The 26509-nt window shown below is 37.1% G+C and overlaps 1 protein-coding gene across 1 annotated transcript in view; it reads right to left on the bottom strand.

The window, feature by feature from the left end:
* Positions 1–23856, bottom strand: part of LOC115423993 (uncharacterized) — a 37163-nt gene extending 13307 nt beyond the window's left edge. The window contains exons 1-6 of the mRNA XM_030141052.1: positions 23750–23856; positions 5333–5455; positions 5049–5155; positions 2260–2388; positions 2086–2128; positions 1916–1972 (exon numbers count right to left, since the gene is read on the bottom strand). Of these exons, the coding sequence (XP_029996912.1) occupies positions 1916–1972; positions 2086–2128; positions 2260–2388; positions 5049–5155; positions 5333–5393 (397 nt within the window). The 5' untranslated portion in view covers positions 5394–5455; positions 23750–23856. The remainder of the gene's footprint in view (positions 1–1915; positions 1973–2085; positions 2129–2259; positions 2389–5048; positions 5156–5332; positions 5456–23749) is intronic.
* Positions 23857–26509: the final 2653 nt, after the last annotated feature.

Below are 26509 nucleotides of genomic sequence, written 5' to 3'. Positions count from 1 at the left end.
TAAACAAGTGGTGCCAGGCATAATAAGCCCCGTCCCGCGCACATATTTTGTCTTATTTTGGCATCGATCCAGCTGATGTTATCATGTCTATGTGTGTGCTGATGTCAGCAGCTCAGTTGCTTCAATATATGTGTCAAGTTTGAAGTGAATTGAAACAGAATTGGTGGTTTTATAGACATTTGAAATTTCATCCATTATAAGTAAACAGGAGGAAAAATAGATTTTAAAAAAATCATAAGAAATTTGAACTTTGACCTACTTTTCCCAAAATGTTATCACATCTATTCTGGGTCACTGGCAATCTATAAACCCAATTTGGTATGAATTCAACCAATAGTTTTGCTGCTACAGACATGTGAAATTCTACCCATTATAAATAAACAGGGAAAAAAAAAAGATTTTAAATTTTTTTTTTACTTTGACCTACTGTTCCCAAAATGTAATCAGATCTATTCTGGGTCATTGTCAATCTATAAACCCATTTTTTTATGAATTCAACCAGTAGTTTTGTTGCTAGTGTTAACAAACAAAGACACAAACAATACCCCTTGCCTTCCCTTTGGGTAAAAATGTATTTCAGGATTTCATCTCCACATCTTTGGAACATCTATAATGCACACATATGAACATATGGGGGGGTAAATGGGACAAATTCATGGGGCCCAGCATTTGTGGGGGAGCCATAGAGCAGTGGACAGGGTCCAGTGGAAACAGGTCAGAAGTTGTGAAAACTTTCGTATAAGATCCACTGTAGAATGGATTCCATGCACAACCCCACTACTTCCTGAACTTGAGGTGGGTCCTTTATTTCCCGTCTTTGATTATTGGATACACTGATTAATCCAGGTGTGTCTAAGTAATCAGTAGTCACAACAAGAAATAGCAGACACACCTGGATTAATCAGTGTGTCCAATAATGAAAGACAGGAAATAAAGGACCCACTTGAAGTTCAGGAAGTAGTGGGGCTGTGCATAGAGTCCATAGAGGAATAGAACCCAGGAGTTGGACATTGAAAGTATGTAAAGTTTCACTTTCATTTCACGCCAGCGTTAGTTATGTTAGTTATGGACCGCACCCCCACGTATATAATGCTGCATTCCAGGCAACCTGTCCTGTTTCACCAGTAGAAAAGGCACTGGAATGGAAACCACACCTGTGACTTCCCACCCGTGAACTCGTACCAGATCGATATACTCCCATTTCTGAGTAGCAGTGGCAGCCCCCATGGATGTGTGTTTATACAGATTGTTTATTAAAAGAAGGTATTGCGCTGACATTTGTCTGCAAATGTTCTGTATAATCAGCAGTGACCCTAGAGTTACCTAGTTTTCAGTCCATTGAGTGCAAGAATAAATTAATACCAAATACTTATCCAAATATACAAAAAACCTAACATAAAAAGTATAACAGCTTCTCTTGCCTTATGCGCTGTTTTTCCTCCTCTGTTTCCCTCAAATAAGCAAAGAGAAAACACCTTTAGCAATAGAAATGATTGTAAATGACCAAAATGTACGGTCCACCATGCTGGTTTGTTTCCGTCTGGCTACTACAATTCCTTGCGCTCAGGCAGTTTGGTGTGACTTGCCTGGAACATTACAAAGTCGTGAGTCATGGTTTGAAGTCGTGGCTTATGGGCTCAAAAAATGGCCTGGAACGCAGCATAACTGCCCCCCAACCCCACCCTGGCGCCGACACACACACACATAAAAAAATTAAAAAAAACAGCCCCCCCTCTGTGTTTTTTTCTTTTGACAAATCACACCCTGGATCTACAAATACAAAAAAAAATTAGTTTTGCCTTTGTATAATCTTGGTAAAATCATCCTGGGGGCCAGATTGAACCCTTTGGAGGGCCAGTTTTAGCCCATGGGCCCTATGTTGAAAACCAGTGTCTTAGATTAAATCATGTCTTACCGATGTTGCCCAGCTGTGGTGTCACTTCCCCCTCAAGATCAGAAGGCGTCACCTTGTCTGTTTAAATAACACATGTGGCATTATTGGTACAGCTGATTGATGTGATGCAAATGTAAGAGATAAGATTAAATGAGATTATCAATATCATTGACAGTTTCCTACTTTCTTACCAACAACTCTGAAATCCACACAGCTCTCACTTATGTACTGACCCTTGAAAAGCAGAAGGTGCATCAGTTTATATTTTACACATGTAAAGTAAAGTATGCAGCGTGTGGTTTGACTTGACTTGACATTCTAGGAGGATGTAAGACAAGTACACATTAGAACAGACCAGAACTTACATTACGATGTGTGACTTGTACTCTTAGATCATCACAGGTCGCCGTAACTATAGAAGAGTTGTCCATGCTCCTCACCTCTGGGGTTTTCTCAATAGATGGTGGACTAAGTGTACCATGGGCAATCACAGTCTGTTGACAAATAATAAGAATATCATTTTACTTAATCAACTGGCAACATTTGAAAGATGATCGTACAGACTGTTAAAAAGAGTAAATGATTACACTGACAAAAGAGCCCGCTACTTTTCCTGTGCAGGTCAATGATGTGTCCAGCTCAAGAATTTGAATATGACTCAGAGATCAGTAATGACTGCTGTAACCGTGTACACTGCAAAAATGTAAATCTTACCAAGTGTATTTTTCTCATTTCTCATTCTCATCAATATTATGTCTTGGGTCAAAACACAGTATTTGAAATCTCTCTGATGGGACATTTTAGAGACAATTTGACAGATTAGTGTTGCTAAATGACCCACATTTTTACTTTTAAATTAATTTTTGCTTTCGTGGGACCATAAGGGATTATCCAAAACAAGGAGCTACTTTATATTGAAGTAAATGTTGGAATGGTAATTAATTAAAGTTTGCTCTCTGACAGGACATTACTGTGTTTTGACCCTCTTATAATGTTAATGTGTGCTTGTTGTATGGCATGTGCTGCCTTTTAACATTTGTGGTATTGTAGTTTGTTTTTTTTCTTACCATTGTCGGTATGTAATTATTGCTGTTCTTTACCACATGTGGTATTGTAGTTTTTCTTACCGTTGTTGGTATTGTAATTATTATAATGTAAATCGATGGTTATCTGTTTCCCATGGTAACACCACCAGGAATATACTTTGTTTCTATTTTTCATACACATTTTGGTTCTATAATGTAAATACTGTCGATTGAGTTCATTCTAATTTGGTATAGGACTATTTTTGTTCATTGTTTTGGCTTGAAGTCTAAGGACAAGAGTGAGTATTTAAAACGTTATGATGTTAAGTTATTTAATGATGAGAATGGGGTGGGATTAAATAAGTTTTTCTTCTTCCCACTCCTTTTTGAGTGTAGATGAATGATTTTGGAATTTTGAATGTGCACGTTTTCTGTAAATGCTCAAAATAAACAAATAAAATGAAATGAATAATCTCTAGTCAAAATATCTCATCACACTTAAAATAAGATATAATCACCTAAAGAGTAACTTTTCAGTGAGATATAAGAACTTATTTTTAGGCAATAGATCTGGAAAATCTTATTTGAAGAAATCTTACCAAGATAATTTTCACTTGTTCCATTAATTAATTGCTTAATTCAATTTTTTTTTTTTTTGTTTAATTCAAGTAAAAAAAAAATCTGCCAATGGAACAAGTGAAAATTATCTTGGTAAGATTTCTTGAAATAAGATTTTCCAGATCTATTGTCTAAAAATAAGTTCTTATGTCTCACTGAAGTTACTCTTTAGGTGATTAGGTCTTATTTTAAGTGTGATGAGATATTTTGACTAGAAATAAGAAAAATACACTTGGTAAGATTTAGATTTTTGCACTTGCTCAAAATAAATGAAATGAATAAATGAATGAACTATAAGCATGTGACAGTTATAATTTTTGATTAAAACGCAATATCCAGTCGGTGTCTGGTGGCCACAGTCATTTTGTTACTACATTGGAGGCTTTACACTGCAAAAATCAAAACCTTACTAAGTGTATTTTTCTAATTTCTTGTCAAAAAATCTCATCACACTTAAAATAAGACATAATCACCTAAACAGTAACTTTTCAGTGAGATATAAGAACTTATTTTTAGACAATAGATCTTGAAAATCTTATTTCAAGAAATCTTACCAAGACAATTTTCACCTCTTCCATTGGCAGATTTTTTTTAACTTGAATTAAGCAAAACAATCTTGAATTAAGCAAAAAAATAAATAAATAAATAAATTAAGCAATAAATAAATAAATCAATAAATAAAAAATATCTTGAATTAAGCAAAAAAAAAATAAATCTGCCAATGGAACAAGTGAAAATTATCTTGGTAAGATTTCTTGAAATAAGATTTTCAAGATCTGTTGTCTAAAAATAAGTTCATATATCTCTCTGAAAAGTTCCTCTTTAGGTGATTATCCTCTGAGACCCAGGAAAGAGGAAGTTTTAGCTTTTTCACATTAAACGATTGTCTTGATTGGAGACTGCATAATGCAACAGGTTTTTTTTCCAGACATTTTTAAAATTATTTTTATTTATTTATTTAATGAAATGTTCTTTGAAATGGACAGTATTTTTTAAGTAAGACTATGAAACTTTTGTCCCCTACAGTGGACAAAAATGCATTAGGTCTCAGGAGGATGTGTCTTATCCTTATCCAGTGTGATGAGATATTTTGACTAGAAATGAGAAAAACACACTTGGTAACATTTAGATTTTTGCAGTGTATATGTGTATTGTTGGCATTGTCTTTATTGTTTTATGTTTTGTCTTGTTTGAGGTTGTCCACATGTCGTCAGTGTACTTGGCTTAAAGTGTGGAATTGTATATTTTGTATGGCCTATTTTCTTTTCTTAAAAAAAAGTTAATAAAGTTCAAGTCAGAGCAAAAAATATATATGATTTTAATGGGCTGTAGTTACAACAGTTATAGTTATTAAAAAGTGCGACACAAAACTGGAAACATGCACTTTCACTTTCCCTTTCTCTTCCTTTTTTCTTCTTTTTATGATACATGAGAGAAAAAACCTTTATCAGTGTTAGTGTGTAACAAACTTTTATCTAACATGTCGAAAAAATCTAACCTAAATACTTTACCTGATGACGAACTGCAGTGATTGTACTTCCCCCAGAAATCCCGTGTGTAAATCTGAATCCGTCAGCCGTTTTAATTTCACTACAGGAAGTGTCTTTAATGGAACAGTCTGCAAAGTAATAAAGCTTTTTTAAGTATCACAAATTAACCTCTGTGGACAAACAGGGAGGGAAACTGTTCGCCTCGTGAAAACCACAGATCACACCACCGACAGTTTCTCTTTCTTCTCTACTTTAAATATGACAAACAAGAGAGAAATACATGTTCACTGTGCTTTATCTCTTACCTTGTTGATTGCTGGGGGAGATAAGCGTAATCCCGATAGCAAAATACATTAAAAGTGCCATTTTATTTCCAAGGTGAAGGAGGAACGAGGTGACTGTGTCAGTGTCAGAGTAAGAAATGGCAGCTGAAACAGGAAATATGAATGGAGAAAAAAAAAAACCACACCTAAGTCATGTTGTCACTTCCCCTTTGTATCACAAACACACAGTAGTAACACAATAACTTGGTACAGATACAGTATAGCCTCTGTACATGAAGACACATTAACTCAGTGGTTTCCAACCTTTTTTGGCTCATGACCCCATTTTAACATCACAAATTTCAGGCAACCCCAGACATTTGTTTTGCTAAAATTGATTTGTTTTTGATCATGTAATAGTTTTGCTATACTATGTAGCAAATAAACATTAATTTTAGGCGATATGTAGTCTATGTAATGTATATTATTATGGATGGAGGCAGAAAAGCCAGGTGTAGATTACTGCACTAAGTGAGAATTTTACTGAACAAACAATAACTCAAACTATGAATTATGAAAGAGCTGCAGCATCTGAAACCGACCTCAATGAACATTTGAAAGATAAACAGAACCACAGTGTTTCAGTTTCAGCTTCAGTTTATCATGTCTCTTATGGATTGTGATTGTCACTGTCAACTCAACATATATTTTTTTATTAATAAGTTTTTATTTATTTATTTTATCAATTGCTAGAAATTTCAGGCGACCCCAGACATTTTTTATTTTTTTTTTGCTAAAATTGATTTGTTTTTGATCATATAATAGTTTGCTATGCTATGTTGCAAATAAACATTCATTTTAGATGATATTTAGTCTATATAATGTATATTATTATGGATGGAGGCAGAAAAGCCAGGTGTAGATTATTGCACAAAGTGAGAATTTTATTTTCCTTGGTCAGGATATGTGCGGTCAGTCCAGCTTAGATTTACAAGACTGTAAGTTAATACAAATAAATAAATAACTCAAACTATGAATTATGAAAGAGCTGCAGCATCTGAAACTGACCACAATGAACATTTGACAGATAAACAGAACCACAGTGCTTCAGTTTCAGCTTCACAGTTTGTCATGTCTTTTATGTGTTGGGATTGCCTCTGTTAACTCACCATATATTTTTTATTAGTAAGTTTTTATTTTTTTGTTTTTCTTATCAATTACTAGAAATTTCATTCCTTTGAATTCCAGGCGACCCCTCATGGTTGAAAAACACTGCTTTCACCCTCTAAGACCCAGCTCTGGGTTTTCTGTCCACATTTGTGGACAAGAGTTTCACAACTTTATACAAAAAAAAAAAGAAAAGAAAACTGTCCACCACAAAAGACATTCCATAAAAATTTTAAAAACTGTATCTGAAAAAACTGTTGCATCATGATGTTTCCAATATAGGCACTTATTTAATAAAAAACAAAAAAAGCTTGTACTTTGCTGACATTTCCTGGGTCTTAGGAGGTTTAAGTCTCATGGTCTTGCTGTTTTTTGTGTTTGTTTTTTTTTTTCATTTGAGCAATTAAAGTATGGTTGAAAAGTGTGTTGTAAAGCAAGCACTATTAATGAACATGTACCGAGTAAATTATTACTGAAAATTGATTAGTAATGCCTTACACTACTGCGTTACAGCAAAAAGTAATCTGTTACTGTAATGCACTACTTTTGTAACGGGAGAAAAACTGACCTTTTCAGTAAAATATGTTATTAACTAGAGCCCGACCGATATGGGATTTTTGGGGCCGATGCCGATATTGGGGGCTAAAAAAAAGCCGATATCCAATATATCGGCCGATAACCAATATATTGGCCAATATATGAAATAAGAACACTGATCTACACAGGATATAATAATCTTATATTAGATAATAGTGGACAGGTGGATAAACAGTTGCATAAATCTTTGTTTATCTCACAAATATAATTTACACGACTTTCAAATGCAAACTATGCTATCACAAAAATAAATTAGAGCAAAAAATATGACTAACCACACAATTATGTTTTCATTCACAAATTTTGATGTGTCTGCCTCACAGCACTACAACTTCTTATGTGGACTAAGGACTAAACTGAGCATGTGCAGAGTGAATTAGGTGAGTCCTAAGTTGTTCCTGACTGGAGCAACTGCAAGAGTTACAACTGACCCATGTTACAACTGACCCCAGTCTCCCCTACACTATTAAACTGTGAGGTAGATAGGAAGTGCACGGACATGGGTGTGTGTGGGGGAGTGAATACTTCATAAGATTTGGGGGGGGGGTGCGGATTAGTGGTCCATCCTCGTCAGAGCGCGTGGGGGGGATTATGTGATTGTGTGTGGGGGGGTGATAGCGTCATTGTCTGAGCAGGAGTCAAAGTGAAACTAACTTGCTTTAAAGTTCCTCTTATTCTCCGGGCAGCACACACGCACACACACAGGATCAGCGAGTAACAGAATCTCCGCGCAGCATAAAAAAGTTAATATATCGGCTACATATTGGCCGATGCTGATTAATTGGTGATACGCTATAATCGGCCTGATTAATCGGCTGGCCGATTAATCGGTCGAGCTCTATTATTAACTGAATGTAAACCAAGTGTGTCCATCTACTGTCATTGAAGATAAAATAAACAAAAAAAAAATGCAATAAAATCAACTGTTTATATGGAAGGAATGTATGATTTTTACATCAATAAAACATTAATTTTAGAGGACATTTAGTCTATATAATATATATTATTATGGACAGAGGCAGAAAAGCCAGGTGTAGATTACTGCACGAAGGTAGAATTTTATTTTCCTTGGTCAGGATATGTACAGTCAGTCCAGCTTGGATTTACAAGGCTGACAATTAATACAAAAAGAAATAATAACTCAAACTATGAATTATGAAAGAGCTGCAGCATCTGAAACTGACCACAATGAACATTTGACAGATAAACAGTACCACAGTGCTTCAGTTTCAGCTTCACAGTTTGTCATGTCTTTTATGGTTTGGGATTGTCTCTGTCAACTCAACATACAGTACAGGCCAAAAGTTTGGACACACCTTCTCATTCTTCACATTTTCTTTATTTTCATGACTATTTACATTGTAGATTCTCACTGAAGGCATCAAAACTATAAATGAACACATGTGGAATTATGTACTTAACAAAAAAGTGTGAAATAACTGAAAACATCTCTCATATTCTAGTTTCTTCAAAGTAGCCACCCTTTGCTCTGATGACTGCCTTGCACACCCTTGGCATTCTCTTGATGAGCATCAAGAGGTAGTCACCTGAAATGGTTTTCACTTCATAGCTGTGCCTTGTCAGGGTTACTTAGTGGAATTTCTTGCCTTATTGATGGGGTTGGGACCATCAGTTGTGTTGTGCAGAAGTCAGGTTGATGCACAGCTGACAGCCCTATTGGACAACTGTTAGAATGCATATTATGGCGAGAACCAATCAGCTAAGTAAAGACAAACGAGTGGCCATCATTACTTTAAGAAATGAAGGTCAGTCAGTCTAGAAAATTTCAAAAACTTTGAATTTGTCCCCAAGTGCAGTCGCAAAAACCATCAAGCGCTCCAACGAAACTGGCTCACATGAGGACCGCCCCAGGAAAGGAAGACCAAGAGTCACCTCTGATGCTGAAGATAAGTTCATCTGAGTCACCAGCCTCAGAAATCGCAAATTAACAGCAGCTCAGATTAAAGACCAGATGAATGCCACACAGAGCAGCAGACACATCTCTACAACAACTGTTAAGAGGAGACTGTGTGAATCAGGCCTTCATGGTCAAATAGCTGCTAGGAAACCACTGCTCAGGAGAGGCAACAAACAGAAGAGATTTATTTGGGCCAAGAAACCCAAGGAATGGACATTAGACCAGTGGAAATCTGTGCTTTGGTCTGATGAGTCCAAATTTGAGATCTTTGGATCCAACCACCGTGTCTTTGTGCGACGCAGAAGAGGTGAACGGATGGATGCTACATGCCTGGTTCCCACCGTGAAGCATGGAGGGGGAGGTGTGATGGTGTGGGGGTGCTTTGCTGGTGACGCTGTTGGGGATTTATTCAAGATTGAAGGCAACCTGAATCAGCATGGCTACCACAGCATCCTGCAGTGACATGCCATTCCATCCGGTCTGCGTTTAGTTGGACCTTCATTTATGTTTCAACAGGACAATGACCCCAAACACACCTCCAGGCTGTGTGAGGGATATTTGACCAAGAAGGAGAGTGATGGAGTGCTGCGCCAGATGACCTGGCCTCCACAGTCACTGGACCTGAACCCAGTCGAGATGGTTTGGGGTGAGCTGGACCGCAGAGTGAAGGCAAAAGGGCCAACAAGTGCTAAGCATCTCTGGGAACTTCTTCAAGACTGTTAGGAAACCATTTCAGATGACCACCTCTTGAAGCTCATCAAGAGAATGCCAAGAGTGTGCAAAACAGTCATCAGAGCTAAGGGTGGCTACTTTGAAGAAACTGGAATATAAGATATGTTTTCAGTTATTTCACACTTTTTTGTTAAGTACATAATTCCACATGTGTTCATTTATAGTTTTGATGCCTTCAGTGAGAATCTACAATGTAAATAGTCATGAAAATAAAGAAAATGCAAAGAATGAGAAGGTGTGTCCAAACTTTTGGTCTGTACTGTATATTATTTATTAGTAAGTTTTTATATAGTATAGTTTTTTTATATGGCGACACAGTGGTGCAGTGGTTAGCACTTGTGCCTCACAGCAAGAAGGTTGTGGGTTTGATTCCAACACCAGTCGATGGGGGGTGGGACCTTTCTGTGTGGAGTTTGTATGCTCTCCCTGTGTCTGCGTGGGTTCTCTACGGGTACTCCGGCTTCCTCCCACCATCCAAAGACATGCACTAATAGGTTAATTGGTTAATCTAAATTGCCCATAGGTGTGAATGTGATTGTTTGTCTCTATATTACAGCCCTGCGATGAACTGGCGATTTGTCCAGGGTGTACCCCACCTTCGCCCCTATGTAGCTGGGATAGGCTCCAAGCGACCTCCGTGACCCTAGTGAGGATAAAGCGGGTTCAGAAAATGAATGAAGTTTTTATATTTTGGGGTTTTTTTTATCACTTACTAGAAATTTCAGTTGACCCCATTTGAATTCCAGGCGGCCCCACGTAGGGTCCGAACCCCAAGGGCACACTGCAACACTGCATTAACTCCTGTTTGTTAAATCACTGTTACTCACTCTCTTCTTACTTTCTTTATCCATTCTAATAATCTCACTCTTATGCATTTGATCTTCCTCCTGTCTAATGTAAATGAATATAATACCATTGTTTCCATCCTTTCCCAGTGTCCAACATTACGTCACAGTGTAAAAACTTGCCTTTCAGCCCAACACCTCACCTACATGAACTTATTAAATAGTTAAAAAGTTAAAAAAGTGTTTCAAAATGTTATCTCTATGACTTTGGAACACACACAAAGCATACATATGAGCAATTTTGTTTATTTGAATAACTGTCTTTCTCCCAGATTTTAAATAGAAATACTGGCATTTAGAGCATTAATTTGCAGACAATCTAGAACAAAATAAAAGCAAAAAAGCAAAAAAAAGTCATGTTTTTAGATTTCAAATAATGAAAATAGCATAAGCTAATAATCATTTTTAAAAACACAATACTGGTGTAACTCAGATATTAGTATTTGAGTGGATAAAGCCTGATTTTCAGTCACATCTTTCATGAATCATGGCTTTCTATCCTCCTCTTTTTTACATCGTTGCATCCTGGTGTAAAAATATAAACAACAAGGCTTTGTTTGTTGATTTGTCACCATCTTTATCTTTCTTCTGTCAAATGTCTGGTCTTTACCGGCTTTAAATATAAAGTATTTATTTATTTATTTATTTATTTATAACATGCAAAGAAACAAAATAAAAGAAAACGAAGCAAATTAAGACAAAAACAAAATAACATTTAAATGAACAGAATCTATTTTCAAGTACATACAAGTCTGAATTTTGCATGGTTGAAAAGGAGTAGGAAGAAGTATAAACTTAATAGGAAGAATTATAAACTTGGAATGAGATAGCTTTTGTTATGATTTGGCACTATATGAATTTGACTTGATTTGATTTGATTTAATATGTAACTAACAGGAGGTTTTGAGTATAGTTTATGTTTGGAAGTTTGAAGTGGTCTGTGTATCTCATATGGTAACTTCTCTGTGTTACTGGTTGAACACTAGGGGAGGCCATTGTGCCACAGGTCAAAGCGACACAGAACAGAGACTTAACAGATCACCATGGAGTTATTTATTAAATTTTTGTGGATAAAAGAAAATATGTGAAGGTAGCATATGAAGCAAACACCCCCATCTCTACATGCCCGCTGAAAAACCTGCACAAACAGATATGTGTCATAAGGTAAGCACAGTCTGTAGACCAGTATGGACTCTGTAACCCTTTACCCGTTACGGCAGGATGTTTATATTAGTCAGGTGGAAGCATGTGCATTTAATTTTTTATTTTCATTGTACACACAGTGATAATAAAGGCTATTGTATTGTATTCAATTGTATTCTATTCTATTCTGGCAGAACAGAATAGAAATGAACAGAGTAGAATAGAATAGAACAGATAGAATAGAACAGAACAGAGTAGAATAGAACAGAATAGATAGAATAGGTAGAGTTGAATAGAACAGAGCAGAATAGAAAGGAACAGAACAGACTGTTCTACTCTATTCTACTCTGTGCTCTGTTCTATTCTACTCTGCTCTATTCTATTCTGTTCTACTCTGCTCTATTCTATTATATTCTACTCTGTGCTATTCTATTCTGTTCTATTCTATTCTACTCAATTCTATTCTACTCTGTGCTCTATTCTGTTCTATTCTACTCTACTCTGATCTATTCTATTCTATCCTCCAGTTATCTTTGCAGATCGGGTCATGGGTTGGGGATGGCGGTTCTTACACCATATTGTAACCATGAGAGAACAGAGGCTTCTGGGTACTCAAAGGGGCCTCTGTCATTTCCCCGTCTCACACACACACGCAGTGCGGTATGCTTCATTGACAGTGCATCTTCTCTGGTCCACCGAGAAAACACAAACCACCGTCTGTGTCACTCAATACCAGCTCCACTATCTGCTCTGCTCTGTCTACTTGCCTAACTCATCCACTGGTAGAAGTGAGCAGAAATGTGCTGCCAAAACATGTTTTCATCCTAATTTATCACATCGGCTTAGGTGAGAGGGTAAAAAGGCCCACAGCATTTGAATATTATCTCATTTTCTACCACTAACCACTTTCAAGTTGCATCATTCTTAATCGGCATCAAATATTGAATGAGAGGCTAAATGGACTTGGCTGGGCTCTCCTGAGGGGGAGCTGTGTGGAAGTGGACTTGTCCAATCATCTTATCCATTTTCCATGGATATCAAGTGACAGTGGGAGGTTCGGATATCCAAGCATCCCGTTCCATATCCACAGACAGAGCCCCAGCATAAACAGAGCAGAGCAGCAATGACGCAGAACCAGCTGAAAAGACACACAGAGCAAAAGCACAGCCCACACTCCCACAAACACTGCAGCCCAAAAACACCAAACAGGACTTTGAGGGTCAATAATTACAATTCTCTCGCTTTTTTTTTTTTTTTTTTTGTCCTCGGCTGTTTTTTTTTTCCAGCTCATAAGTGCTGTGATGAGAGATAAAAAGCTTTTTTTCCGTCTCACTGCCACTTCCTCAATCCCTCATTCTTTGTCCATCTGTCAAGAGGTCCTTAAAACTGGACAGTTAATGATTTTTTTCTGAGCAAAGGAATGCCCATTGCTAAATAAAAATCCGTAGCAGGGTTCACAGGTTCACTGTTGTGAGGCAAATGTGTTTTTTTTTATTATTCAAATGTTTATTCAGAACAGTCTCATAAGATATTATACAGGACATCAATCATACAAAGTACACTGTTCTCTTTTTTTTTTTTTTTAAAGAAGAGAAAAGGGTATCAGTAATGTTCATTGAAAAGAAGAAAGAGAGAAAAAAAGTAGTATGAGTAATTTAAAAGTATGTTAAAAAAAATGGATAGTAATAATGATATTAACAAGGCTGTACACATAGCCAACTGCACTTCTAGGAAATAAGACAAAAAAGAGAGGGGGGATCCAGCCCCCCCCCCGGAGAGGCAACAGTGCGCCCACCCCAAAGATGGTCAAGGTGGGGCAGAGCCCCCACAGCAGCCGAGCAAAGGCCCCATGGGACCAGGGACGCCACCCCCCACGCCGGGGGGAGGCCACCCAGGGGCAAGCAAGGCGCCGGTTCCCAAGTCCTACAAGCCCAGGAGCCGCCCATTCCCCCGGGCAGGGGTCCCACCCAGCACACCGGGCGGCCAGGCCAGCCCAGATAGCCACCTGCTGTGGGCCAGTGCGCACCCCAATGCCACGGCCAAGCACCCCGGGGGGCCCGCAGGCCCACCCCCCATCCCTGCCCCCCGTCCAACCAAGCCCAACCCCCAAAACCCACATGCCCTCCAGTCCCCCACTCACCCATACAAGCATATGCACACACACCCACTGGCACCCAGACACACACACACCACCCATCCCACAGGTTCGACCACTCACACACACACACACCCACATGCACAAACACCTCCACCCATGCCCATACACCCACCTACCCACATGCACGTCCACACGCACACACCTACATGTACACACATACCCACACTTGTACCCACACCCATCAACAGCCCCTCCCACCCGCCTGCACACGCACCTGCATGCACCAGACACTTGTATCCGGAGCGCCGCCACCCCCCCACCACCCCGGCAGCAATCAGCACCACTGCGAGTCCCCCCAAGGTGCGGCACCCGAGCGCAGCCCCGGCGCCAACCGCAGCCCAGAGCGGCAACACAGCTGCCAGGAACCCCACAGCGGTCCACCAACCACCAGCAACCGCCACACCCCCAACCCATCTTTCCTGGTCCTGACACATCCTGCAGCGGGCAAGAGGGCAGCCAGCCCAGGCCCCCCCACCCCCCGACCACAATCCCCATGCGCACATATCATTCATCAGAGGGTGGCACCCCCCCAGCAATGCAGCCAGGTGAGTCCCAAGCCAATGGTCCAACCCCCCTCCCCCTGGGCCCCCTGGGCCCTCCGCCCCAGACAGCATCCAGGAAACAGGGGTGTGGGAACACCCCCCCCCCCCCCCCCCCTTGCCTCCCCACCTATCAGTGTTATGAAGTGTTGAATTAAAACAAAACAATCTTGAATTAAGCTAAAAAAAACTTATTGAATTAAGCAAAAAAAAAAAATCTGCCAATGGAACAAGTGAAAATTACCTTGGTAAGATGTCTTGACATAAGATTTTCAAGATTGATTGTCTAAAAATAAGTTCTTATATCTCACTGGAAAGTTAGTCTTTAGGCGATTATCCTCTAGGGACCCAAGAAAGTGAAAGTTTTAGCTTTTTTACATTAAACAATTGTCTTGATTGGAAACTGCAAAATGCAACAGTTTTTTTCAGACTTTTTAAAAAATTATTTGTATTTATTTATTTATTTAATGAAATGTTCTTTGCAATGGACAATGGTAATGAAAGAAGACATGTACATGCACATGTACATTTGGTATTTGGATATTCAAGTACAAAAGGTATCCATGAACACAAGAGTAGCACTGAGGCAAATTTCAAAACAAAATCTGTCTCTCCATTAGGGGCGTGTGAGATTTGGAGCCAAACCTGCAGCAAAGCAACGCCTGGAGAATCCTGAGCAGCTCTGAAACAATGAAGCTGGCTGCTGCTAAGTACCCTTTTTTTGGCTTGCATTACCACACTTACAGTACATCCACATCGGTTTCAAAATACACTGGGTAGAAAAGTCGACCACAACCAAACCAAAACAACATGTACAGGCCAGAAGTGACTCCTTTTAAGAAAACAGTATCATGTTCACACTATGATGTGGTCCTACAAGAGAGAAAGTGACTCTCTTCCCCAGTAGAAGTAGACACATTTTCCAGTTATATATTTCAAGCAGAGAGTAAAGGCATTCTTTCTAAACCGCAGACTTTAAAGTGATTGAATTGTGGGTAGGAACAGCTTCAAGTCACTGGGGGTTCTTTCAAGTAAAATGGTAATAAGCACAATTTCTCATTCCGATGGTAAGACCAAAGCAGAGGTGAGTTTAAAGAGCTGTTACAGACACGTCGGTGCGTCCAGTCGCCTCAGCACGAAGCCGCCTGCGACCCCTCGACACGAATTCTATATCACCCAGAGACATCTAGACACACCGTGGAGCGCAGGAAGCATACCAACACCTACACACACACTGACACACTTAGTCATGTGCAAGGAAATATGTACACAATAACCTCATTCATCTGGGTCTCACTAAGCTTTTCCCTCTGCATGAATATTCAATGGTGCAGTTTAATTACATTATGGCACATACATAACCAAAATGAACAGCTAATAAAAGCAAATTAGGAAGTCAAAAAGAATATTCATCAGGAGTGTCAGGAGTGAAGCTGTCACGGGAATCAGTGTGTGTGTGTGTACATGTACAGTCATGGAAAAAAATATTAGACCACCCCTTGTTTTTGTCAATTTCTTTGTACAACTAAATAATACAATACAATATAAAACAGTACAATACAACACAATACAGTGCAATACAATACTACGGTGGCCCAGAGGTGCAACAGCCCAAAAAATTATCCACTGGTCCAAAAAATTATCCACTATAAGAAAAAAAAGACCAACAGCCCAAAAATTATCCACTGGTCCAAAAAATTATCCACTATAAGAAAAAAAAGACCAACAGCCCAAAAAAATTAGCCACTATAAGAAAAAAAAGACCAACAGCCCAAAAAAATTAGCCACTATAAGAAAAAAAGAGAAAAGCCCCCAAAAATTAACCACTATAAGAAAAAAAAACATCATCCACCTTTCAGTTAAGGGGGTGCTGTTTACCCTTAGCATTAGCCACATTAGCTGAAAGCCTTAAAAATTTTCAGCCTATGCTTTAATTTTTTCTGGTAGCCTTAATTTTAAAGGAAGAGACCTCTCAGGTAAACAGTGCCCCCTTAACTGAAAAGGTGGATGATGTTTTTTTTTTTTTTTTGTCTTATAGTGGATAATTTTTTGGGCTGTTCTCTTTTTTTTCTTATCGAGGATAATTTTTTGGGCTGTTCTCTTCTTTTTTTTTAATACTGGATAATTTTTTGGGCTGTTCTCTTTTATTTTTTGAGCTGTTCTCTTTTTTTTCTAATAGTGGATAATTTTTTGGGCTGTTCTCTTTTTTTTCCTATAGTGGGGATAATTTTTTGGGCTGTTTTTTTTTTTTTTTTTTTTCTTATAGTGGATAATTTTTTAGGTTGCTCTCTTTTTTTCTTATAGTGGATAATTTTTTGGGCTGTTCTCTTATTTTTTGGGCTATTCTCTTTTTTTTTTTTGTTATAGTGGATAATTTTTTGGGCTGCTCTCTTTTTTTCTTATAGTGGATAATTTTTTGGGATGTTCTCTTTTATTTTTTGGGCTTTTCTCTGTTTTTTTCTTGTAGTGGATAATTTTTTGGGCTGTTGCACCTCTGGGCCACCGTACAACACAGTATAATAGAATAGAATACAGTACAATACAATACAATACTGTACAACAGAATAGAATAGAATAGAATAGAATAGACTTTATTGTCATTGTACTCCAAGTTACAACAAAATTGGTTCGGGATGCCCTTACCAAAGTGCAACAAATAAAATAGCGATAAATATAAAAACCATACATATAAAAGCACATAGTGTAAAAATAATAAAATATAGCATACTGGAAAACTATAGACTCTCTCTCACCCATATGTCCTTCATATATTGCACATGTTGTAAAGGTACATTTGTTTGGACAAATATAATGATAACAAAAATAGCCCATAATAGTTTAATTTCAGAGCTGATATCTATCCATTTTCCATATTTTCTTGATAATAACCAAAATCACTTCAGTTCTTAGCTTCTTTTCTGTCTGTTTTAGTCACATGACACACACAGGAGTTAGCATTTGATTGCATAACCATTGTTTTTGATGACTTATGATGGTCTAATCATTTTTTCTGTGACTGTAGACTGTTTTATTGACAATGAAGACTTTTGTTGATAAATAACACTTTTCATTAATATAAAGGTACAATGCAAAATCCAAATCTTTCCAAGTGTATTTTTCTCATTTCTAGTCAAATTATCTCCTTACACTTAAAATAAGAGATAATCACCTAAAGCAGGGGTGGGCAATCCTGGTCCTCGAGGGCCGGTATCTTGCATGTTTTAGATGTTTCCCTCAGCACACTTGAAGGTCATTATCAGGCTTCTGCAGAGCTTGATGATAGGCTTATCATGTGAACCAGGTGTGTTGGAAGAGGGAAACATCTAAAACATGCAGGATACCGGCCCTCGATGACCAGGATTGCTGACCCCTGACCCACAGAGTAACTTTACAGTGAGATATAAGAGCTTATTTTTAGACAAAAGATCTGGAAAATCTTACTTCAAGAAATATTATCAAGATAATTTTCACTTGTTCCATTGGTAGATTATTTTGCTTAATTCAATATATATATATTTTTTTGCTTAATTCAAGATTGTTATGTTTGATTCAAGTAAAAAAAATTCTGCCAATTGAACAAGTGCAAATGATCTTTGTAAGATTTCTTGAAATAAGATTTTCCAGATCTATTGTCTAAAAATAAGTTCTTCTATCTCACTGAAAAGTTACTCTTTAGGTGATTATGTCTTATTTTAAGTGTGATGAGATATTTGGACTAGAAATGAGAAAAATACACTAGGTAAGATTTAGATTTTTGCAGTGTAGTGGAGTTTTTAGTGTGTTTTTTAGTACGTTTAGTTAATTAAAGACCTTACAATGATTGAGAGTAATGGATATATGCATGTAGGCGTTTGATATTAATGAATGCCCTTCATAATAAGTAATCTTTCCTCTAGGTTCATTGAACACACAGGAATTAGTACTTGATTGCATAACCATTGTTTTTGATAACTTTTGATGGTCTCATAATTTTTTCTGTGACTGTAGACTGTTTCATTGACAATGAAGACTTTTGTTGAGAACACTTTTCATTATTAATATAATGATAATGGAGTTTTTGTGTGTTTTTTTTTTTTTTTTTAACCATGTTTAGTTAATTAAAGACCTTACATGATTGAGAGACTTTTTTTGGTAACGCTATTCATTAATATAAAGGTACACTGCTAAAATCTAAATCTTACCAAGTGTATTTTTCTCATTTCTAGTCAAAATATCTCATCACACTTAAAATAAGACATAATCACCTAAAGAGTAACTTTTCAGTGAGATATACGAACTTAAGATTTAGATTTTTGAAGTTACATGGAGCTGTAAGTGTGTGTTTTTTTAGTACGTTTAGTTAATTAAAGACCTTACAATGATTAAGAGTAATGGATATATGCATGTAGGCGTTTGGTATTAATGAATGCCCTCCATAATAAGTAATCTTTCCTCTAGGTTCTATGAACACACAGGAGTTAGTACGTGATTGCATAACCATTGATTTTGATGACTTTTGGTGGTCTAATAATTTTTTCCGCGACTGTAGACTGTTTTATTGACAATGAAGACTTTTGTTGATAACACTTTTCATTAATATAAAAGTACACTGCAAAAATCCAAATCTTAAAAAGTGTATTTTTCTCATTTCTAGTCAAAAAGTCCCATCACACTTAAAATAAGACATAATCACCTAAAGAGGAACTTTTCAGTGAGATATAAGATCTTACATTTAGACACCAGATCTTGAAAATCTTATTTCAAGAAATCTTACCAAGATCATTTTCAGTTGTTCCATTTTTTTTGCTTGAATTAAGCGCAAAAAATCTGCCAATGAAATAAGATTGTCAAGATCTATTGTCTAAAAATAAGTTCAATGTAAAGCTACTCTTTGGGTGATTATGTCTTATTTTAAGTGTGATGAGATATTTTGACCAGAAATTATAAAAATACACTTGGTACGATTTTGATTTTTGCAGTGTGATGGAGTTTTTAGTGTATTTTTTTGCATAACCATTGTTTTTGATGACTTTTGGTCTAATAATTTTTTCCACCACTTAACCGTCACTGGGTCTGACACAATACCCCCATCCCATCAGCTCCCACACACACATACATATTAAAGACCCTCCTTCACCAGCCAACACTCCATCTCATTTCCAAAACCACAGCTCCCCTTTGCAGAGCTTGGTGAGCCTGGGCACAGCAACCTGATCCTGCTGAGAAAGTCTTATAAAAGGAAGCAAATAAAGCGACCCAATCAGGAACACCTCCTCTGCACAAAGACCACGATAACTACGAATAGATCGCCCCAATGAGCATAAAAGCTTGAAATACTGCCTCATAGTAACACAGCATGTCTTATTCACGTTACGTTCAGGCGCATGTTGTGCAATATCACAGAGCAACTTGGACAGGCGCTATTAATCTGTTTTCCAGCTCAAAACTCCTGAGAGGGATTTCTGTCAGAAAACAAACCTCTCTGTTTGAAGCGTGGCCTCCAGTTAAACTCGTTCGAGTATATTTCACGTTCTGTTTTCTACACTCTAAAAATGATTCATGGGGTTAGTAAGTCAAGCTTAAAATCAAGAGCTTACTCTGCTTAAAAAATTCAGTTTGTTACATGTACACATTTAAATCACTTGATAAGTTATTTTATTAAGTTGGTCTAAATGAAAAACAAGGAAAACAGTCTTAACTTAACCCTCTGATATCCCGTCCAGCAAGGCCCTGACCAAGCACCAAGTGTGCCTTTTTGGCACACTTGTGGAATAAAATTTTTTTTTTTTTTTTTTTAATTTCATAAAGTTTGTTTTTAATTCTTTTACACTTTTTCTATTTCATCAACTTGAGCCGTAAATAAAAATACCAAATACTCAGTAACTGTCACATTTTTTAACTCTTTAAATGCCATGTTTGTAATGTAAACAAACCATTTTTTTGGATGCGAAAACCACAAAAAAATTATTATTTTTTTCAATATACTACATAAAAAGTGGATCACATATTATTTGACTTTTTCATCCTGGCATATGTCAATGATTAACTCCAACACTGGTTAATTTGCATTATTATTTTTGGCGCTAGGTCAAATGTTCAAAAATATTAGCATCTGTCACCAAGTGTGCATAAAATGCACACCTACAAATCAAAGTATTAAATATTATATATTGATTTATTTTACTGCTCTAATTTGATTTTATTTTTGCAAATCAAGGTCAGCCCTAATCATACATATCAAATGGAAGAAATAGTGCGTTTTAGGCACACTTGGGAGACAGATGCTAGTCTTGTAATTTTCTTTTGTCTACAATGTGCAAATTTTGGTTGGTGGCCAGAATTTTAAAGATCATGCAAAAATGAATAACTGTTGAATTCTGACCTAATTTAAATTGTGAAAAATAATATGAAGTTTTTTAAAACGATATGCAAAGTGTGCCTAAAAGGTGCACCTGGATACCGGAGGGTTAAGCTTGTAGAGTAAAAACTAAATCATGTTGTTTGTACTAAAGTAATAGAGTTTACAGAACTAGAAAAGTCTAGTGGCATTTAAGCAATTTGCCAAGTTGAAATAACTTAAAAAGATTAATGGAAATTGTTGCCTCAATATTTTACGTTGAGTCAACTTATCATTTTTTAGAGTGTACTTTACTACTTTACTTTCTCTTTGCCCTTCTGCTCTCATTTGCCATTGTTTTCCTCCCAGTGTGTCTTTTCTTTACTGTCATCATCTCTTCTCACCCCCTCACCCCCCCATGTGATTTCATTGCTGGCATAAGTCTTAGTATTTGGCTGAGCGAACGCAGGGTGAGCGTGTCTTGTTACAGCAGTCCAAGCCGTCTGATAAAGCCCTGCATTGTGAAGGATAATCCCTCAGAAACAATCAGGATTTTTATTCTGTGCTCGCTGTTATTTCTGTATAGCCTCGCACGAAAATACACACATCACGCACACACAGCACACACACACAATATGCAACTTAACTTAAAAACGTCACCATTTGCTCCGACACCCAAACAAGTGCATGTGCAAGCACGGACATGCACTCCGAACTAAGTGGACCCATGAGAAAGTATGCAAAATATTCACATCAAATTACTAAAATACAATGGGTTAATTTTGTGCACAAGCTGCTCTCCGTGCACTGCTTCCCGCCGTTTACAACAGACTGTTTTTACCTAAAGCTACGAGCGACATGACGGCAGTTTAAGGGACAGAGATTTGAGGTGGAACACTGTAAAATGCCAGTTAAGTCAGTGTATCTATCACTGTCATGTTTGGTTAAGGCAGCCCTTCTGTAGCTGTTCACACTCGGCTGAGCCCTATTGTTAAATAAACAAAGCCTGGTGTTGGGCTATGATCAGTGAGGCTTTCAGGCACTCACCTGAAAAATGAAAAGAAAGTAGGAGAAAAGAACAGCACACTGTAAAAAGAAAACACACGATGACACTTACTCATGTCTGTACTGTAAAACACTTATACCTCAGTACTTTATAATGTGATATGATTCCTGTTGTAGAGCCTATAAGTACACCTACAAATACAACAAAATATAAGTGTGTTGGCTTAATAATGTGTTACAACTATTATAGTAAAGTTCTATCAACAATCCAGAGTGTTTAGAATCATGATTATACAGATCTATATTTACATTACTGGAAAATTAGAGTTACTCACCACTTTTTACAAATTAAATAAAAACATCACAAATTCTACTAACTGAAAACACGTTTTCACATCACAGGTGAAACTCATCACATTAATGATGGTTTTGCTCCATTAATGTGTTTGTGTGTTTTCTGGGGCCCATCATTAGTTTTAGTAGTTCCATCTGTGTTTAATCCTGCTGTAGCAAAACAGTTTTCTCAGAAACATGTATCTGTGTATTTTCTGATGCTTTTTCAGCATTTCGTCCATTTACAAGCATAGTTGAATCTGTGTTAGAAAGGATATTCTCTACTGTGTAATACTGCCATACTAGTTCTGGCTGAAAATAGTAAATATGTATATGTGTATTTGTATGCATACATACATATGTATGTATGTCAGAGGCAATTTCTCACAGACTGCAAGGGAAGCCCAGCTTCCCCTAAAATTACGACAATTAAATAGTCAAATATGTACAGTTGTGTTGACATTTCATTGACTACAAATGTGTTAGAACACGTTCATCTCACAGACGAGTTCGTTCAGAATCAGCTTTATCACAAATCATCAGACTTGATGTTGTTCACTTCTCATACATTCCTGTTGCGCTGTTTTCTCATTCGATCTCTGCTCAGTGCATTTGTCCGTAGACGCTCAGCGTCAAAACTGGACGGTAATTGGATAAATGCCACCATGTTGTCCCGCCCCTGGACGCTTGGCGTCTCTGGAGGTGAATGGAGCTGAGGGCGGAGCTCGGCTGGGCTGGATGCTGAGCTTCCACGTGCTGATTGGAGGATCAGTTAAAAGGCTGAATCCTATTTGATTGACAGCTATTTTGAGATCTACTCCTTCGCTGACAGAGTTCAGTTTAATACCGTCGCACATTCTGCTGTGAAATCGAGAGAGAAACCAGTACGAAATGACTTGTTCATTTCTTGCACTGTAAATAAAACACACTCATTGTACTTCCTTGTTTCAATTTAACACAATTTTAATGTTTTCTTGTTTACTTGGTACAATAAGGTCACTGACCATTTTCTTAAAAAGGAACGGAGGGACGAATTAATGTTTAAATAACTTGACTTTTTTTTTTTTTTTTTTATGTAAGCCAACAATGAGCTTCCCCTGTCTGAAAGATGAGCAGCCACCACTGATGTATGTATACATACATACATACATATACATATATATGTGTATGTATGTATGTATGTGTGTGTATATATATATATATGTATATATATCACAACTACAGTTGCACTGTCTGTCATAAAATGCATTTTATAAAATACATACAATCTCTGAAAGTTAGACTCAGCAGATGAGTAACTGTCATATTGTCTTGGTTTTACACAGAAGTCCGTCACCAGTATTACACTTTAGGATACCTTCACTTTGGCTTCACTTTGAAGTCGAAACCACAGCCTGAATTTTAAGATAGTAAATTCAGAGTATACACAGTTATATTTTTAGTTTGATGTCACAACGTGAATGTGCCAACATGTTTTAGTATTAAGATTATATCAGTACCTGCTAATTTAACAGTGCTTTCATTGTGTTGTCTGTTTCCGTGTCTTTTTTTTCCTAAACAGAGCTTGTTTTGTTCAGAGGAGTAAAGGAGGAGATAAAACTCCTGTCATTGTTTTATTGACTCTCCAGAGTTAATAAAAGTTAAGCTAACTCACTGTTTCCAAAAGCCTGTGAGTTGTGGGGGTGTAGACGTTAAGTGTGAAGCACCTTTTTGCAGCGTGTTGGAGCCACAGACAGCTGTTCATTGTCTAGACAGGTAGGTTCCTCTGCGGTTTCAGGTCTGGGATTTTCTCCTTGTCACTGCCATCATTCTTCATCTTCCAACAGGAGGTTTCCTTCACCAGGTTTTCAGCTGCCGTCATCATCTGTCACCATGACCAGGGGGAAGGAGAAACATAATTACAGGACAGAGGCAACCGTAACTTACCTCCCAAGGTTAGAGCTAATAACAAAGCCAGCAGCCGTGCCTGTCAGACTGACATTGTTCAACAATTACACCCAATGACTGTAAACAATTCATGGTAAAAGCTGTTGCAAGCCACCTGTTGCCCAATAGTGACAGGAAAATATCATCTCTTTAAGGAAATACTAACAGATGAATATAAAAAAAAATGTTACTGTTAAGATAATGTGCTATTCTGTACCCTCTACTGAGAAACCACATTTACACAAGATGCCAAACACTCGGTTAAAGACACAAATTACTCACTTATTAACCTCCTTCACAGCTAGAATTACAAGAATATTCTCAGTTGTGTGTTGTGTGCATACCCATTAACCCTCCGGTATCGCGTCTAGCAAGGCCCTTACTAAGCACCAAGTGTGCCTTTTTGGCACACTTGTGGAATAATGTCAAAAAAAAGGTCATACAGTTTGTTTTTAATTCTTTTACATTTTTTTCTATTTCATCAACTTGAGCCGTAAATAAAAATACCAAATACTCAAGAATTGTCACATTTTTTAACCCTTTAAATGTCGTGTTTGTAATGTAAACAAACCTTTTTTTTTTTTTTTGGGATGCAAAAAACACACAAAAATTTTTTTTTCCAATATACTACATAAAAAGTGGATCACATATTAGATTTTTGCAGCCTGGCATATGTCAATGATTAACAGCAACATTGGTTAATTTGCATTATTATTTTTGGCGCTAGGTCAAATGTTCAAAAATACTAGCATCTGTCACCAAGTGTGCCAAAAATGCACACCTACAAATCAAACTATTAAATATTATATATTGATTTATTTTTCTGCTCTAATATGATTTTGTGTTTTGCAAATCAAGGTCAGTCCTAATCATACATATCAAATGGAAGAAATAGTGCGTTTTAGGCACACTTGGGAGACAGATGCTAGTCTTGTCATTTTCTTTTGTTTACAATGTGCAAATTTTAGTTGGTGGTCAGAATTTTAAAGATCATGCAAAAATGAACAACTTTTGAACTCTAACCTTATTTAAATTGTGAAAAAAAAATGAAGTTTTTTTTAAAATGAAGTGCAAAGTGTGCCTAAAAGGCTCACCCAGATACCAGAGGGTTAAGATAATGTGCTGTTATACATGATTTAAGTTTTAACACAGGAACATTTTGTGATATAGCATTAGATCCTGTTGTGATCAAATAAAAATGTGTTTAGTATTTGTGCACATTTCTGGTGTAGTTCAATTCTTCCAGGAAAAAATCTTAAAAAAAAAAAAAAAAGAAAAAAAAAGAAACAAAAAAAAAATTGCCTTTTTAACAGTATCACAATATATCGTGATATATCGTATTGTGATCCTAGTATTGCGATTTGTATCATATCACCAGATTCTGGCCAATACACACCCCTAGTGACGGGAAAATATCATCTCTTTAAGGAAATACCAACAGATGAATATAAAAAAAACTGTTACTGTTAAGATAATGTGCTATTCTGTACCCTCTACTGAGAAACCACATTTACACAAGATGCCAGACACTCGGTATTAAAGACACAAATTACTCACTTATTCACCTCCTTCACAGCTAGAATTACAAGAATATTCTCAGTTGTGTGTTGTGTGCATACCCATTAAACTATTGGCACTAAGCTGTCATCATGCTTACATACACAACCAGTTAAATGAAAGGGTGCATGCCCACGAGGGGAGAGAGAGTAGCCTCTTTTGTATTTAATAGTCTCCTTGACTCTGACAAGGATGTTTCATTGGCTCTTCGGTGCACCGCCGCATTTTAAGTGTGACCTCAGCACCTCCGATTTTTTCACATCTAAAACATGTTAAAGCAGCTGGTTCCTGGAGAAGACTACAATTAGGAGCACTGCTGCACTTATATCACATCCTTCCTATCACAGACACACACACACACTGCCTCAGTCAGTCCCTCCAGGGTTTTGTTGGAAATGTTGCAGAGCTTTTAGGATTTTTTTTTTTTTTTGCTGTGAAAATATGAGATTAAGTGAGAATTGCAGAAATAGTTGTGATTTTTTTTTTTTCTACATTGAAGACCAGAAAGAGAGAGATTCTTACCAAAAAGACTGTTACTGCAGAAAATACATTTATTTTATTTTTTTTATTATTAGACCTATATTTAACCAGATAGATCTCTTTCACAACCTGGCCAAGAGGTCAGCAGCACACGCCATGAAAGAAAACAGGTTTTACAGACAGATAGTACCAAACACATGAAAAACAAACAGTAATAATATTGTAATAACAGAAAAATTAGACAGTTTTTTTTTTGTTTGTTTTTTTTTAAGTGCAGTTGATAAAAAATTTAGTTGAGGTCACAGCAATTTAACCCATTAGGATCCAGTGTGACATTTATGGCAGTTCCCAAAGGAATTTTTCCTTTATATTTTACCATCCTTAAGTGGTTTATCACCATTTATTGTAATATTATCTTCTGTATCATGTGTTTTTTCAGTAACTAGATTTGTAGATCCACTGTGATCTGTACGTTGTAATGAAGATGTAAAAATAAGAAGCTG

This window comes from Sphaeramia orbicularis, chromosome 8 (genome assembly GCF_902148855.1).
Source record: "Sphaeramia orbicularis chromosome 8, fSphaOr1.1, whole genome shotgun sequence".
In the NCBI taxonomy this organism is placed as follows: domain Eukaryota; kingdom Metazoa; phylum Chordata; class Actinopteri; order Kurtiformes; family Apogonidae; genus Sphaeramia; species Sphaeramia orbicularis.
This window is presented reverse-complemented; position numbering and strand designations above follow the sequence as displayed.